Here is a 17,071-nt window from a genome sequence, read left to right as displayed (position 1 = left end):
TGCGGTTCTGCTCCCTGGCGGCGAAGTATGTATGTATGTATGTATGTACTCCGAAGTATGGCGGTGGATTCAAGTGCTGTGTGACCCGAGAAACCAGGTTCTTAGGTAGCGTGCACTCTGCTTCTCTCGCTTCGTGTGCTGCTGGCAGACCACAGCGATTTCATGAAAATCCAGATATAAAGAGAAAGTGTTTCTGGAACTGTTTCCATGTGGACTGGGCCCAGATTGAGCCCCCACCTCAAACATGCCCCCGGGAGCGTGCCTGTACTCCCCCTGCACTATCCATTCCTATGGGGGAGGGGTGGAATGCTGCATTTGGGGGGCAAAACCATTGCCATCCCTGATGCTGAACAGCACAGCACAGCCCCTCCCCCACCAGAGCCCACCCCGCGGAGAACGGGAGCAGCGGGCCCCATTTCGCCCCAAAGGCACCTCCAGGGGTGCAGGGAAGGTGAGGCCTCCTCACGTCTTGGGGAGGAGGCCTCCTTCTCCTGGGCCACAAGGGGAGGGGTCTTGGTCTCTCTTTCTGAAGGACCCCTCTGTGCTCAGCGTGGGGGTCACAGGAAGCAGCCAGAGGCCTGGGAAGCGGACCCGGCCCAGCCCCCTGCTCCCCCTCCTGGCAGTGAGGCGCCAGAAGCCCCCAGCCGAGCCAGAATGTGGGAGCCCTTAGCTCTGCCTCCTGCCACTGAGTGGGCGACATCCACACCAACAGGCGCATCCTGTCACTCTGGGGGCACAACCTGCCCACTGCCGCTATGAGGCAGGGAGCGGGGGCAGGACACAAGCCCTCCTGCCACGCAAATTGCGACCGGGGCGGGGGGGCACCTTGCCATGCATTTACTCAGAGCTACCACATGCCTGGAAGACTGTTCAAAATGAGCACGTGAACCCAGCCTCTGGCACTTCAGGCTGGCAACAGCCCCATCCAGTCGCCAGGGCTGGGATGTGCTGGGAGCAAGGAAGAAACGCGTCCGGAGGAAAACCCGCCCGGGTTCTGACGAAGAGAAGCAGCTTCTGCCATCAGGGGGGCGTCAGGCTGCTGCCTTGGCCTGATACAGGCTCATCTCCTTCGCAGGGGGTGGGGGGGAGTGCAAGCAAGACACAGAGGATGTCACACTGCTCCCCTACACACTGGGAAATCCTGCTCGGGCTGGACCTCAACTCCCCCCCCCCCCTGGCACCTGCCCTGACCAGCCTCTCAGGCTCACCAAGCATCTCTCCCTCCTTGGCTAGCTGTAAGATCCTAGACTCCAGCTTTTTATTTAACCCCCCTCCAGAATCTAGCAGTAAGATCCTGGAATCCGGCTTTTAATTTAACCCCCCTCCAAAATCTACACTTCTCAGAATGCTGAATTCTGCACCCAGCACCAAGTTCCTCGCTTCTCCGGTGTGATCACTGCATTGTGGAACCCTCACAGCCTTGCTTTCGCTTATAGGTCACAGGACAACCTACAAGACACAAGCCAGGAAGGCTCTCACAAAGTTGCAAGGTGGCCAAAACAGTCCCCGCCTGTACTCGTCCTTGTGTCATCTCTGCATTCAACCTTTTGCATGCATTAGGGGCAGGCGCTGTCACTCTGCTGTCAACACCCACGCACACTGGCACCCAAGGGCCCCAAAATCAACGGAATGCCTGTGGCGTCGATCACTAGCAGGTGGTGCTAAAGGGAAGTGACAGAAAATGTGGAGAGCTGCAACTCCAAATCCGATGCACCGTCTAAGCAGGACCGTGAGCTACGATCTTGCATGGTGCAACTGTGGAAAAGGTGCATGGGGGGGGAGTGGTGCAGGGATTCTGGATCTCAGTTTTCCATTTGTGCATAGAAAGTTTTCCAGAAATATTTAGACCTGATAGATGTGGCAAGCTACAGCATACTCCAGGCAGCCTCCCCACCAAATGCGGACAGCCCCTCCTGCCTGCCTCCTCGACCACCCTCCCTGCTACTGCTACCCCACCCATTCTTCCCTCCCACGTTCCAAGATCCACCCTAACTTGGCTGCTTGAAGAAAGCTGAGAATTAGTTTCTGCCTGACGGGTCCTGTGTAACCTGAAAGACTGCACGCTCGTTTACGAATGGTGCTGCAATGAAGTGATCGCGCCATTCATTTTGTATGACCTGTGGCGTGTTTCTCCAAGTCTGAAGCGGGCCTCCTGCAGGAAGGCGGAGACAGAGACGCACAGCAGCCCAAACTGGAACAGCCGAGCGGTGAGCGGATGGCCCCGGAACCCTCTGATCCACGCGGCGGCAGCAGACGCTCGGCTGCGGAAGTCACACAGGGCTCTTCGCAGGGGGCGCAAGCGACGGCTCCCCGGCCTCCTCTGCTGCCGGGCTGCCGCTCGCGCAACGCCCACGAAGAGGGCAGACGAGGCGGCGGGCCCGCAGAGAACGTGCGGGCGCGAGCCCTGCGCCCACGGGGCAGTGCCTGTGGCGCCTCAGATGGGCACGCCGCAGCCCCACCGTGGCGGCGAGCCTGCGGGACCCGGCGGCTCGCGGCCGGGCCTGCTGCCGGGGCCGGCGCCGCTCAGCGCGGGCGGGCGGGCGACGGCGCGGCCGCGGCTCTTCTGCGCGCGGCGCTCCTCTCTGCGCCGGCACGAGCGGCCCCTGCGAAGCCGCGCCGCCCGCTGGGGTGCCGCTCCCGGGCCGCGCGCCGCCCGCGCCAGTCGGACTCGGCGCGGGCCCTGCGCGCGGGACAGCCGCGCCCGGCCCGGCCCCCCGGCCCGGCAGCTGCCGCTGCCCAGCGGGCCCCTCGGGTGCCCCGCGCCCGCGCGCTGCCGGCCTTCGCGGGCCGCGACGCCTGGGGCGGGCCCGGGCGGGCTGGGGGAGCCGCGTCCCTCGGCGGCCGGCGCACAGGGCAGCGGGCGGGGGCGGCCCCCAGGGGCTGGGCGCTGCCCGGCGGCTGCGAGGCCCCTGGGCCGCTGGCTGGGGCCGCCGAGGGAGCCGCAGGGCGGCGCCTCCGCCCCCCGGAGCCCGCCGGGGCGGGACAGCCGGTCTGCGCGCCCGGGTCCTGCGCCCGCGGCGCGGCCGAGGCGGCGCGCCCGCTCTCCCCCGCGGGCCGCGCCCCGCTCGCCCCTCGCCGTAGCTCCGGGAGGGCGGCCGGCGGGGCGGGGCGGGGCGGGCGGGGCGGCGCCCGGGAGAGGGGCGGCCGGCGACGCCCCGGGGCCGCGCGCGGGTCTGGCCCTGGCTCTGCCCGCCGAGCGCCGGGCCCCAGCCGCGCCCCTTGCGAGCCCGGGCTGCCGAGGGAGGCGCGTCTTGAGTGCGGGGCGGGGGCTCGTTTTCCAAAGCCGCGGCGCGGGCAGGTCCCGGGCGGCTCGCCCTGGCGTCGGCACGGAAGCTGAAGGCGGCGGTGACAAGATCGCGCCATCCGCTTTCGCAGAAGCCGAGGCCCCTTTGCCAGGGAGCATTTTGGGATGGAGAAGCAGCGCGGGGGGGGGGGGGAGGATGTTTAACCCTTTCCCCACCTGACATTTTGCAGCGGGAACTCCCCTCCTGCCAAACTGCCCCCCCCCCATGGAGTGCCAGGTGGGTAAGTGCAAGAGTTATTCTTTGGCACACATGAAGTATTATAAGAAATAACTTTGGAGCTTGCGAGAAGCGCCTTTCCTTCGGTGCACACCGACCTGGGTGCTGAGCCATGCTCCTGAGATGATGGGGCTTCCAGCAAGACCAGGGAGCACCACAGCATCACGCATTGCAAAACGTATTCCAGAACCTTTCAGTGTGTAATCAGCCCCCAGCGAATACGGGCAGTATTTGACACACATGGATTTTGTGTCACGGGCACCTCCAGGGATGGGTTGTGGCTTCATTTTAGAACTGGCAGCTTCTCAAATGACTGCGCAGCAAGAGTCCAAAAAAGAGAGCAGAAATGGATTTCCTCAAATTTCAATACATGGTTGAATAATTCCACTTCTGCTACACCCTTTTATAGACTGTTCTTGCATGCCACTCATTGCGTGCCACTCATTGCCACTCCTTCTCAGCCTGGTTCCTCCCTGCTTCCACAACAAAGAAGCCCTTCCCCAAATATGGCACACTTTTAAAAATCTTTCACTATTTTTAAAAATGGTTTTCAGTTGTTTATCTGGTGACTGAAGCTGGTGTTGTATACTGCAATGTTTCTTATGTATGTATGTATGTGTGTACACACACACACACATGCCTATACATTTTAAATGTTTGACTCTATAAATGTATAAACTGGGCGTGCCCCAGTGGTGATTTCTTCCGCTTTGGGGTGCTGCATCATGCGCGTTGCATGGCCTGCGTGTCAGCTGATTCAGAGTTGTGTAGCTGCTGTGCCCCCTCCCTGCCCTCTTGGCTAGTCATGCTGCACGCCTTGCATGGAGGAAAGTAGATTGTGCCATTTCTTAAATCTTTATTGCTTAGCTGCTTAGCAGAAAAACGTGCAGGAAGCTACACACGATGGGGCTTTTAAAAGAAATGTGCAGAGCAACAAGAAGGTTATGTACAGCCCCCACCCACATGCAAAGCGTCTCGGCCCCAAGTACAATATCAGAGGCAATGTGCTGCTGTGCACCAGCTGCTGGAGGACACGGGTGGGAGGGTGCTGTTGTGCTCATGGCCTGCTGGTCGATTCCCACTGGCAGCTGTCCGGCCACTGTGTGAACAAAATGCTGGACTAGATGGACCCTTGGCCTGATCCAGCCTCAGGGCTTTGCTTATGTTCTTACTCATCAGTTGTGCTTACATCTGTTACACACAGACAGGAGACCTCACACTCTTCTTGCTGGAAAAAAGTCAGTTATAGGAATGTTATGCAGAGGTGGCTAAAAGTCATTCCAGCGAATGTTGACTGACAGCACGAAGCTACCTAAAGGCTCCTAGGTACATGCCAGTAATGGGGACAGGGATGGCCCACAAAAAGGCTCTTGCTGCAGTCACTTCCTTATTGAAAAAGAGCTTCACCACATGAGGCTAAAATCCTGCATTCTTACCAGTGCTTCTGGATTCTTTGCAGGATTCAGATCACCTCCTTTACATGAGCAGACGTGTGCTTTGAATCGGGGAATTTCTTTCTCAACAAGTTCTATATGTTTCATTTTACAGCCAATATGTTTCATTTTACAGCACTGTGGGTACAGCACAACTCCATCATGACCCGCACAGTTGATATATCGGATTAATGTTCCTTATTGGGTTATCTCTGATCTTTTAAAGTGGGATAAAGGACAGGAAGCACGGGAGACACCCTGGAGGTTGACGACATCGTGTAAAGGACCCACAAACTTCTGTGAGTGACCAATCGCAAGTGCGCAATAAAAACTTCATGCAGAATGCTCCGAGCGTCCCCATCAGCTGGCTGATCCGTGACAGAGGGAAGGGCCATGGCTCAGTGGCAGAGCACACACTCTGTATGCAGGAGGTCCCAGGTTTGATCCCTGGCAGCATCTCCAGGTAGGGCTCGAAAAACTCCTGCCTGAAACCCTGGAGAGCTGCTGCTGCCAGTCAGGGTTAGCAATGCTGGGCTTGATGGACCCTGGGCCTGACTCAGCATAAGTCAGCTTTCTATGTTCCTGTGTTCTATGGCAGACGGACATTCTCGATGTTTTGTGACAGAACTCACAGTAAGAGTAGTTCGGGAATTAAAAGTTGGACCAGGATTGCTTTCTGAGCTGTAGGAAATCCTATTTTAATCAACCTCCCTGAAGCTTGAAGCCCCCTGAATCCAGGTGGGTGGGTGGGGTGAAGAACTGGGTTCAGACTGTGGCACCATGGGGTTGGAAGGGACCTTGAGGATCATCTAGTCTAGCCCCCGCTCAGTGCAGTGCAACCTTGGCACCCCTGACAGCCCCCCACCCTCCTGCAAAACTCACTCAGAAAGGGGCCCCAGCCTGTGTTGGGTTCTGCTTTCTAAAGACTCCTGGGACTGACCATTCATGCACCTGATGCCTTTTATTCTTTGTGTCTCTCAGCCGCTGAGGTAGGGGGAGCAGGGAGGGAGTGCAGGACATGTTTCCCGGACGTGTCAAGAACAGCCCAGGGCACCCAAATAATTACTTCGTTAATCATTTTTTAAAGCAGTGCGGAGAGTTAAATAGCTAAATGCCTCCGTGGTCCTAATGACCTCTGGACTTCCTTCCTTCCAGTAAGAAAGACATGCCTCTGTTCCCCACTGCAACACGTCCATATGGGGTGACGAGGCACACGTGTCATGGACCTGGGGAATATGCCCTTGGGGTCAGGAGCAGACAGGAAGAAGGAACAGCCACCTAGAACCCATTCAAGCCATTGAGAGGCCAGAGGTGGGGAGGTATTTGCCCAGAGTGAACCAGTCAAAACTTAGTTGCATCCTTTTGCTGCATCCTGGCCAGTCCTTTTGGCCCAGAATAATATTGTTTTTTTTTCTACAGCTGGGCCAAAGTTTCTCCCACAAAATATTTTTATTTATATTTTTGCTGAGAATTTTATTTTTCAGGTTCCTTCTAAACTGTTGGGGTATTTCAGCCTGCCCCAAAAATATCTAGCAAAATCACACACACCCCCGCTGCCAATTCGCTGCCCATGGAACAGGGTGGTGACATTCAGGGACAGCTGTGGATCCAGTTTTAATCTTGTTTAATGTTGCGTTCGTATTGTTGAAGGGAGCTGTGGGGTTGGCCCCTCCTCTCCTGGTCCTCCTCCACCACCACCGTGATGGTGATGATGGTGGTGATGAGCCATCTGTGTTCATGACCCTTTACGGATATGCCAGATCCCCACCCCAAGGGACTTACAGTCTAAAGCAGACACAGGGAAGGAGGGAATGGGGCACAGGAATGCAGGGAGCTGCCTTATCCTGAGCCAGACCCCCCCTTGGTCCATCTAGCCTAGGACTGTTGACACTTGACTGGCAGCAACGACTCTCTTGGGTTTCAGGCAGGATTCTGCCCTAGCCCTACCCGGAGACTTGGGACCTCTGCATGCAAAGCGGGGGCTCTGCCGCTGAGCTGTGGCCTTTCCCCTAAATGGGCGAGCAAAGGAAGAATGTGCAATGATTTGACTTGCATGCACTTTGGCTTCATGATAATAAAGTACAGGGACTAGGGAGAAGATCCAAAGGCTTTCCAACAAAGGTGAGTTTTCAGGAGGGGTATAAAGGAAATACGAGAAGTGATCCCATGGAGGTGTTCTGGGAGGTAGTTCCAGACATAAGGGGCAGCGAAGAAAAGCAGATGGAGTGTTTTTTAGGGATGGCGGAGAATTCCGCCATGGACTCCAATGAGGCCGGATTCTTTAGAATCTGCCCCCCCCCCCCCGAGTCCGTGGCGGAACGGAACAGTTGCCTCCGCCTCCCTGCGGAATCCTCTTTGGCAGGATCCTCCGACACCGGATTGTCAGCGATACGGCTGCCATGCCGCATCGCTGCCTGAAGGGGACTGACCGCGGACGCAAATGGCATCCAGGACACCATTTGCGGCTGTAACGGTCTTAGTTTAAGGTAAATGCAGCCGTAAATGGCTGCATTTAGCTTAAACTAAGACCTTTACAGCCGCAAATGGTGTCCTGCCTGCCATTTGCGTCCCTGTTTTTCATTTACGTGATAGGCTATGCAAATACTTGCATAGCCTATCGCGTAAAACGGACGCAAATGGATTCCATGTGCGGCCCTGTCTTTTCACGCAGGCAGATTCCCCGCAGGCCAGCAGGCAGGGAACCCTCCCATCCTTAGCTTTTTTCAGGGAGCAGGAGGTGTGTTGCCCCTGCCGTGGGCGCTGAACTCTTAGGTTAGAGGTGCCAAGGCAGTGATAAATCAGACTCCAAGGCTTACGCACAAGGAGACTTTATTGGGCAACTTACAGCACACAGGCGCACACAGTGGCTTCAGACAGCTACTCTGAACCACGAGCCACTGGGCACAATGGGTCATATATTCTACATGTCAGCAATGAGGCAGCACAACGCTAGCAAGCGCCCCTCGCATTCATTCCCAGCACAGGCTAGAAGTGTTTGGTTTTCAGCACAGCCGCCTGTAAACAAACTTCGCTTCCCAGGCAGAGTGCTTGATAAGGCTTTCTACTCATTAGTAAGGAATGCACTGATTAGGCTGTTATCGGCCTTTTGACTCATCTGCACATGCTCAGAGGCCTACTAGCATGGGAATTGCACCAATAATGAACTTAAGCAAGCATTATGGATCTCTAGGCCCCGCTAACACTACAAATGTCTTGGCTACGCTCCTAGGGCCAATACAGGAGGCCTTTGGATGGTTGAGGGAGGGAGATGAGTGAAAGTCACAAGAAGGGATATGTCCAGATATAATGGCAGAGAGATCAGGGAGCAAGGCCATGGTGGGTTTGGAAAGTGAGGACAAGGAGCCTGTGCAGAATCCGGGAGTAGATGGGAAGCTGGTGAAGGGATTTATGGAGGGGACTCACATAGTCACAGAGCCAGGGAAGGTAATTTTGTCAGCAAGTGCTGGATGGATGCGAGTAGTCATAGCTGAGACAACCGAAGACCAGAGACAAACCCACGAACAGGGTGAACAGTTTGGGGAGTCCATTGTCACTCAGCTCCAGAAGGATAGCTTTCAATGAATGCACCAATTCTGCTTGCTAGGAGACAGCACTCAAACAAATATCAAGGCTTTCCTCTCACATGAGTTCCCTGAGATGACCCTGTGAGCTCTTGACTTTGTGTTCTCTCCCTCCCTCCCTCCCTCTCTTCAGAAGGCATAAGTTCCAACTGAGAAGGGTACCCTCCCATCATGACGGCTGTTAATCACAGCAGCTTTGACCCCATAACGTTTGTCCTGACGGGCATCCCAGGCATGGAGGAATCGCACATCTGGCTCTCTGTTCCTGTCTGCCTGATGTACGTGGTTGCAGTCCTTGGGAACTCTTTCCTCCTGCTCCTCATCGCCACAGACCGCAGCCTCCACCAGCCGATGTGTCTCTTCCTGGCTATGCTCTCTGTGGCTGACCTCATGCTGTCCACAGCTACGGTGCCTGAGATGCTGGCCATCTTCTGGTTCGGTTCCAGGAAGATCTCCTTCAATGCCTGCATTGCCCAGATGTTCTTCACCCACTTCAGCTTCATCGCAGAGTCATCGATCCTGCTGGCCATGGCCTTTGACCGTTATGTCGCCATTTGCTACCCCCTGCGCTACATGGCCATCCTCACGCCATCGGTGATTGGGAAGGTGGCTGTGGCGGCCACAGTGAGGGGGCTGTGCATCATGTTCCCACCCATCTTCCTCCTCAAACGGCTGCCCTACTGCGGCCACAGCACCATGCATCACACCTACTGTGAGCACATGGGCATTGCCCGGCTAGCATGTGCAGACATCACAGTCAACATCTGGTATGGATTCACCACCACCCTCCTGTCTTCAGGGGTGGACGTGGTGCTGATTGCCATGTCCTACATCATGATCCTCAGGGCTGTCTTCCAGCTCCCATCCAAGGAAGCTCGACTCAAGGCTCTCCGCACCTGTGGCTCTCACATCTCTGTCATACTGATGTTCTACATGCCAGCCTTCTTCTCCTTCCTCACCCACAGGTTTGGCCACAACATTCCTAGCTGTATCCACATCCTGTTGGCCAACCTCTATGTGATCGTCCCCCCCATGCTCAACCCCATTGTCTATGGTGTAAGAACAAAACAAATCCGGCAGCGGGTCATCCATGTGTTCTCACAGTCAGGGCAAACATGCTGCTAAAAGTTCATGCTTGGCCTAACCCCCATTCAAGAGCCTTGGCTGAAGGTTGCCTATGAGGTGGGATCCTTCTCCTTAAGAGAAGAGAGATGGACTCCTAAGAAACCAGAATTCAGGGTGAGCAGGAATTACTGGTGCAATTTTTACCTGAATTTCCTGGCTTATGCTTGTACTGTTCAATGGCCAAGGGTGTTGGTTTACCGCCTATGTTCATGTGAGCTCGGGTCTCTCTGACACTTCCTCAATCGTATGCGAGTGTGACTGCAGGTTGGTTAACATGCTCAGTCAGGTTTCACCCCCTCCCCCTCTATCCATCCATAGTTCATCAGTGCCGGGAAGGCCATGCAGCCAATGTGGATTGTGCGTGAGAGGCACGACACTGCTTCCGCTGTCTGTGCATGGATGCTTCCTCTGGGTGCATCGGGGTGGCTGGCAGGGCGCGTTCTTCCTCCTGCGACTCACCTGAGACTCAGCCCCATCATGCAAGGACAAGGGACCTGCCTGGTTGGCGCTTTTTGCCTCCTGCAGGTGATTGTCTTCGTTGTGCGATTTAAAAAAAATTGTAAGGATTGCACAGTTGGTGGCATTCACTGACATCCTGCTCCATGCTTCCCTGCCCCAGCGTGTGTACACTAGCAAGCATTTTTGAATGTCTGTAAGACCATGCCCATGAGTGGATGGGAGTGGTGGGGCTGAGGCACTGAGACAGGTAAGCAGCCCTCCCTCGCAGCCTGCACAGGAAGGCTGCCCCTCTGCACTGCAGACACGGCACAGGAGGTTTCCTGGCCATGGCCCAGACTACTGGCAGGAACTCTGAGGGGGGCACCTGGCACATTTGTTGTGGGACGAGGAGGTACCGTTGCTGGGGGGCTAAAATCAGCAACCCCCCCCCCAAAGGTCTTGATGTGCCAAATTCCTGCAAACCCCGAGGGCACCTGAGAGGAACTGCCCAGGGGAGTCTATTGAGGGCATCCTTCCTTTGCATGTTCTTCAAAACCCACTTTCACGCCCCGCTGGCAGACAGGCCCAAGAGCCAGCACAAGCATTCTTCCACCTAGAAAGAGAGCAATGGCATCTCCCTCCCCTTGGGCCTAATTTTCTCACTAGGGGGCAGGGGGGACACAGCAGAAGTGGACTGTACCACTTCAGAGAAAGGGGGTCATGGGACAGAAGTCTGCTCCATACAAAAAATAAAATATCCCTGCTCTGCACCTAGAAAACCTCTTTGTTGGGGTAGAGTGTTCTAGCCTCACGTTCTTGTTCTTGAAGGGAATTTGGGGGTGAGGAGATATTTTTATGCAGGAGCATTCCGTGTATGTCCCTCACTACAACCATCATCTGAGGTGTTTCTCCTGGTGCCTCCTCAGAGGGATGTTCGGAGGCTGGCTCCAAGGGAGAGGGCCTTCTTCATGGTAGCCCCTGTGATTGGGGGGTGCGCTCCACACTGAGATCCACCTGGTGCCAACACTATTATCCTTTCAGTGCCAGGTTAAGACTTTACTCGTTATTTGACAGCATACAGTTGAGTTTTTAGCCGGTCCTAGGATATTAATTGTTGAGTGTTTTAAATAGTTTTATATGGTGTTTTTTTTTTTATTAAGCTCTATATTGTATTTTTAAGGCTTTAATCTTTTTTAAACCACCCAGAGAGCTTTGGCTATTGGGTGGTATAGAAAGGCAAGTCACCATCCTCATCACCACCATCGGCATGGTCCCGCCACCCCTGCCCTGCGATCTGCGTGGTACAGCTCAGGCCTGGCTTGCCTGGTCTCGCGCAACAAACGGAAAGGCAGCGAAAGGCCCTTGCCGGGGGCGCCAGGGGCACTCGGCACAAGTGGCCAGTGTTCGTGTATTGACCAGTCCCAAGCAAAGTGCCAGTGTGTGCCGCAGGGATGTGTCAGCGCCACTTTGGGACCCTGCAAAGGCCTCGGGCTCAGGGAACTGTGCAGATGTCACCTGTGTCCAGGGTGCGGAGTTCCCGGAATAGCTGGCCCCCCACATGAGCCGGGGCCCTCAGCATCCTGCTCAACATGCGGAGGCCCTGGGGGTGTGGCTGCCCCAAGAGCATCTCTGGTGCCACCCGGCTTCTCTAAGCAGCCCCTCTGCGTTCTGCTGCCTCTGCTGGGTTCCTCGGGACTCGTCTTCCTGATCCCTGCCAGGCTAACCGCGAAAAGCATTCAGATGTACCCCCAGCTGTCTTCCCTTGGAAGGGGGGCAGAGTTGCGAGGGACTGGACGGCATGCTTGGCAGGAACAGCAGCCCCCTTCCATAGGACGGAGGGAGACCCCTAGCGCCTTTGATCTCCCATGTGCATGCCTTGGGCCAGCGCCCCGGGCCCACGTCAGTGTCTAGGGGTTATATAGATCCCTTCTTTGAGACTCCGTTTTGGCTTGAGCCCCACACAGGAAAATTTGGGACCCAGTTTGGATGTCTGGCCATCTCCCCCCCCCCCCCGAGCAACAGTATTTATTCACATGAATCAGCAGCAGCAACAGTATCTTAGTGTTTTCTGATATTCCTACGATTCCACATCACTTTCTGTGCCCACCTTCTTTTGAGTTCTGCTGGGGGGGGGGATGTGGGGGTGGGATTGCAAAGGCTGCTAAGAACAGAGACCAGAATCAGCCAGACATGGAGATGGGTGACGCATGCGCTCTCCTTAGGATGAGTGTGTGGTGGCTGTGACGTAGTGGAGCTGCCCCCCACCCCCAAGTGAAGAAGACCCAGAGGCCATCGGCTTCAGCAATAGCTTTACCCACCTGCTGTTCATTATAAAGCTGGTTTTTAATATTTCCCTGTTGTTTGGGGATCAACCAATAATGGTTAATTGTTTATGGTATTTGATGGAGGAACTGTGGGTCCCCGTGATGTGAACCTGTCTTGTTTCCACTCAAGAAGCTAACGTGTGAATAGATGGGGACATTTGCCTGAAGAAGCTCAAGGATAGGGGTAGATGGTGGTGATTTATTATATGACGTGGTATATACGGATTGTTAGTAAGGATCTATAGCACATGGCACTTCACAGAATGCATGCTTGTTTACGTGCACATCCCCAAATGCAAAGTGTGCTCCGGCGGGTACATTTGCCAACAGGATTGGCAGAGGATCATGGCTGAGTGGGTTTGTTGCTGCATAAGGTGTGAAATGGATGTTAAGACAATGATGTTGAAATTGTGTTGAGATGCACTGAATGAATTTGGGTCGCAAGGGTCACATCATATCATATGAACATTGCTGGCTCTGATAACACCACAGTGCACACAACACTGGAAGCTATTTTGGACATAATGGCCTTTTTTGCTTATTCATAATTTTGAATTTCATGGTAATCTTGGGTAGGAAAGGGTAAGAATTTTGTTTCATTTGGTTTTGATAAGAATTTTCCAAAATTCACAAAGTTCTCCATATTCAGGGCAGAAAGAATTTGAGACTGAAAAAACCTGAATGTGCGAGAAACTGGAACTGACTCCTTTCTCCATCCGGGCTGAGGGCTTTTGGGTGCTTTGCTGGTAAAAGCCTGGGTTTGAATCCCTGTGTACTCAGCTGTGTTGGTGCTTAAGAGGGTCACCGCCTGCTTTTTCCTGATGGGCCCCTCATCCACATGGAAGGCAGGCATGTCATGGTCCTGGGAATGGCCACATCGACGGACCTGGCTGGTGCAGGTGGGTGAGAATGTCATTCGTTTGTTTTCGATAAGGCTGCACCAAGCATTGTGTAGTTCTTCATATTTGAGAAAGAAAGAACTTGAGATTTTACCGGTTTGCATGTGGGAGAAAGCGAAGCAGATGTTCGCCCAGCCCTAATCTTCGGGCATGTCAGGGGTAGGGATGGCGGAGAATTTCTCCCCGAAACTTTGGGGGGCCGAGCGCCAACATGTTCGGCCCCCCGAACAAGTTTCGGGGAGAAATTCTCCACACACCCCCGCACCCCCCCGGGACGGGACTTACCTTTGCCGAATGTCCCTCCCGACGGCGGGTCCAGCCGGCGGTTCGGCGGGTGTTCGTGCGGGGCGGGAGCGGCAGCCGGTCTTTTGACCGGCCGCCGCTGCCGCCATTCCAATAAAAGAAAAAAAAAACGCCCCCGTGATAGGCTACGTGACGATTAACGTAGCCTATCATGGCTAGATCTGCAAAGTCAGCCGTGATAGGCTACGTAAATCGTCACGTAGCCTATCACGGGTGACTTTTAAAAAAAACACGTACGGATAATGGCGGCCCCCATAGGGAGCCACCATTCCCATTCCTTATTTGGTCGCCGTAGTCTAGACTATGGCGACCAAATAAGGAACGCGAATGGCGGCTCCCTATGCGGGCCGCCATTATCGTACGCGCTTTTTTTTTTTTAAGTCACCTGTGATAGGCTACGTGACGATTGACGTAGCCTATCACGGCTGACTTTGCAGATCTAGCCGTGATAGGCTATGTTAATCATCACGTAGCCTATCACGGGGGCGTTTTTTTTTTTTTTTTAAACTTTGGAGTTCGCGGCCGGGCGAGGCGGGAAGCCTCCCCCCCGGCCTGAATTTCAGCCGGGCGAGGCGGGAAGCCTCCCCCCCCCAGCCTGAACTTCGCGGGGGGAGCAGCGAAGCGCCTCCCCCCCACCGCAAACAAGCTTCGACGACAGGTAAGTGACTTTCGTCCACCCCTAGTCAGGGGTGAACCCTGGCCTTTTAGGGGTGGGGAGAGGGGAACCCCACCGGCAGTGTTCCTTGTCTGGTGCACTCCCCACTGGGCAGGGAAGACAGTTCCTGGGGCAGTTGCAGCCTGCGACCTCAGCAGTTACATCACAGACCATGGGTTCCACTTCAGAAGGTTGTGTGGAGCATCTGGGGAGGGGGAGGAGGGGTGGCGAGAAGAGGGAATGCATAACTTGCATGGTGACGGAGTGAAGAAGCGAGGGCCGCTTTGGACTGGGATGAGAAGCAAAGCTTGACTTTGACTGGGCAGCAGCAAGGAGTCATCTTATCTTTGCTTCTCACCAGCAAGAGCCTTTGTTTTTTCCCAGAAGGAAGAATCAAAACTTTGCAGCATTATGGTTGAAAGCCAGAAAATCCCAGGAGTCAACCTAGGAGCCACCACTGAGCCTCAAGTTGTCCGGACAATCGTGAAGACGCCCTGGCAGAAGGAAGAATTTCTGGTCCACAAGGACATGCTCATCAGAGAGTTCAAGGAACATGTTGCCAGGCATTTCTCCTCTTCTCCTGACCACGTTGTGCTGGTGTATGCCGGAAGGATTTTAAAAGACCACCAGACCCTCAGCCAACATGGGATCCATCTGGACAATGACGCAGCCATCCATGTGGTCATCCGCTCTCAACGGGCGAGTCCATCCCGGCAAGCTGGTGCCATTCCTACCAACACCACCTTGCATCAGAAGCCTCCTCGGAGTAGCACGTTTGCTAGCGATGGCCTCCGGGAGCTCACAGCCAGTCTGGGCCTCAACACGGCCAACTTTGCCGAGTTCCAGAGCCAGCTCATGTCCAATCCTGACATGATGCTCCAGCTCTTAGAAAACCCTTTCATTCAGAGTAAGCTCTCAAGCCCTGACTTGATGAAGGAGCTGGTCACCAACAACCCCCAGGTACAGCAGGTGATAAAGAAAGCCCCCGAGATCAGCCATGTCTTCAGCTCTCCCGAAGGCATGAGGTTGGTGATGGAGCTGGCAAGGAACCCAGCTGCTGTGCGTGAAATCATAAAGTCCCCACCCCAAGCCCTGAGTTGCCCCAGTGGAGACAGCAACAGTGCCCCACAGGACACTCTCACTGAGGTGCAGAGCCTGGTGCAGAAAGCCATTCCAAAGCGGCATGGGACAGCCCTGTTAGGTTCCCTGGGTGGCTACCAGCCATCCTTCGATCGTGACGAAAAGCCTGGGCGGGCGAGAGAGCACCTGCATTCTCCCAGAACTTGGCCTCTGAAGCCCAGTGCCCAGAATGATCACAGCAACGGGGAAAGCGGCACCTTCAGAGGAGGGGATGCTGGGCAGCTGGCCTCAGCAGCTGTGAGAAACCTGCTGCATCAGATCATAAAGCACCTTGTGCAGAACATCACAGGCAGCCCCTCCAAGCATGCTGCTGGGCCGGGGCTCAGCCATACCCCAGAGGCAGCAGCCCAGATGATCCGGAGGAACACCGTGAGATCCAGGAACTCCCGAGAGCAGGTGGCTCTGCAGGTTCCGGCCCTCCTGCAGCAGATCCAAAACACAGATGTCCTCCTGGCCAACTGGAGCCCGAAAGAGATCCGGGGACTGCTGGAAATTCAGCAGAGGTTGCAGGCCCTGGCCACAGATGAACCAGCAGCAGAGAGGCGAGGCAGATCTGAACGCCCTGCCGCGCGGAGAGCGCATTCCATCACCTCTCTCTGTGACGTCGTCCCAGACACTTCAAGGGTGGGGTGCCAGGATTTCTCTGCCCGGCAGGTCTTGCAGACTCTGCTTGGCGCCGATTTCTTAGCTGGTGCTAAAAAGGGGAGTCGCCTCCGAGGCTCTTCAGCACAGCCATCTTCCAAGCAGAAGCGGACATACAAGCGCTAAGTCAGAGGAGGCCGCGAGCCGAGCCATCCGTGGGAGGGGTGCTGAGCTCCTGCTGCAGTGGCTGCGCCGAGGCTGGAGTTTCATAAAGGATGGAATTCTTGGTTTCTGATTAAAAGGATTTAAATCTTTCAAATGGTCTCCTCTGTTGCCTTCAGCTTGGGCTCTTCCAGAGGCAGAGAAGACTGGGCTGGGAGAACCCGTGAGGCTTGAGCTGTGATTGTAAGCCACCCTTCGTGCCATTTTCAGTAGGAAGGCAGGGTACAGATCAAATTAATAACTAAACGGTTCCGACAATGGAACCAATGACCTAGGGAGGCAGTGGGCTCTCCCACGCTGCAGGCACTCAAGCCGAGGCTGGACAGCCATCCATCAGGGATGCTCTGACTTGGATTCCTGCACTGAGCAGGGGGTTGGACTCGATGGCCTTGTAGGCCCCTTCCAACCTTACTATTCTATGATTCTATATCTAAATGGGGTTTTTCCATTTTCCACCACGAAGCTCCATTCGCCTCATTCCCATTCCCAAACACAAGCTGTTTTCTTTTTTCAAATGGGAAAAGTCCGTATTTGGGTGCACATTTTTTAAAGTGTGCACCCAATTGTATACTCTTCCCCCATTGACTAAAGTGTGGAAATGTGTATTTTTTTTTAAATGCACATTTTGAAAGTGCACATTTCTCTAGTGAACGCATTGCTCAAATGTGATTTCAAGTCTGGGAAAGTGTGAGCTTTGGCTGAGAAATGCACTGCTGTGAATGGGTCAAGTTCTGATGCTGAACAAATTGAAAAATTCTCATCCATCCCTGGAGAAGATCAGGGGCTTCCTTGGTCTCCTTGTCAGCAAGAGGGCAGAGCAGGCAAGACCCTGCTGATCTCTGAAACGA

The 17,071-nt window shown here is 54.8% G+C and overlaps 2 protein-coding genes across 4 annotated transcripts; both read left to right on the top strand.

Moving 5' to 3' along the window:
* Nucleotides 1–5,164: 5,164 nt before the first annotated feature.
* Nucleotides 5,165–13,157, top strand: LOC146349191 (olfactory receptor 52B2-like). 2 transcript variants are annotated; one of them, XM_084842232.1, is made up of 3 exons: nt 5,165–5,253; nt 8,669–9,500; nt 13,072–13,157. In XM_084842232.1, the coding sequence occupies exons 2-3, from the start codon at nt 8,707–8,709 to the stop codon at nt 13,085–13,087; spliced, it is 810 nt and encodes a 269-aa protein (XP_084698358.1). In that variant the 5' UTR covers nt 5,165–5,253; nt 8,669–8,706; the 3' UTR covers nt 13,088–13,157. The 2 variants fall into 2 exon arrangements, with proteins under 2 accessions (XP_084698358.1, XP_084698357.1); XM_084842231.1 differs by lacking the exon at nt 13,072–13,157 and having other exon boundaries at nt 8,669–9,675.
* On the top strand, nt 5,231–16,513 carry LOC146349190 (ubiquilin-2-like). 2 transcript variants are annotated; one of them, XM_084842230.1, is made up of 2 exons: nt 5,231–5,253; nt 14,664–16,513. In XM_084842230.1, the coding sequence occupies exon 2, from the start codon at nt 14,691–14,693 to the stop codon at nt 16,185–16,187; it is 1,497 nt and encodes a 498-aa protein (XP_084698356.1). In that variant the 5' UTR covers nt 5,231–5,253; nt 14,664–14,690; the 3' UTR covers nt 16,188–16,513. The 2 variants fall into 2 exon arrangements, with proteins under 2 accessions (XP_084698356.1, XP_084698355.1); XM_084842229.1 differs by lacking the exon at nt 5,231–5,253 and adding an exon at nt 13,240–13,321.
* The last annotated feature ends 558 nt before the right edge of the window (nt 16,514–17,071 follow it).

Source organism: Heloderma suspectum, chromosome 3, assembly GCF_057233095.1.
Source record: "Heloderma suspectum isolate Gila_16-S chromosome 3, 16-S_ref, whole genome shotgun sequence".
In the NCBI taxonomy this organism is placed as follows: Eukaryota; Metazoa; Chordata; class Lepidosauria; order Squamata; family Helodermatidae; genus Heloderma; species Heloderma suspectum.
This window is presented reverse-complemented; position numbering and strand designations above follow the sequence as displayed.

Coding starts and splice junctions, on each gene's coding strand:
- LOC146349191 (XM_084842231.1), top strand. CDS start 8,707: ATGACGGCTGTTAATCACAGCAGCTTTGACCCCATAACGTTTGTCCTG.
- LOC146349190 (XM_084842229.1), top strand. CDS start 13,244: ATGGGCCCCTCATCCACATGGAAGGCAGGCATGTCATGGTCCTGGGAA. Junction 13,322..14,663: donor GACGGACCTGGCTGGTGCAG/GTGGGTGAGAAT, acceptor GTTTTTTCCCAG/AAGGAAGAATCAAAACTTTG.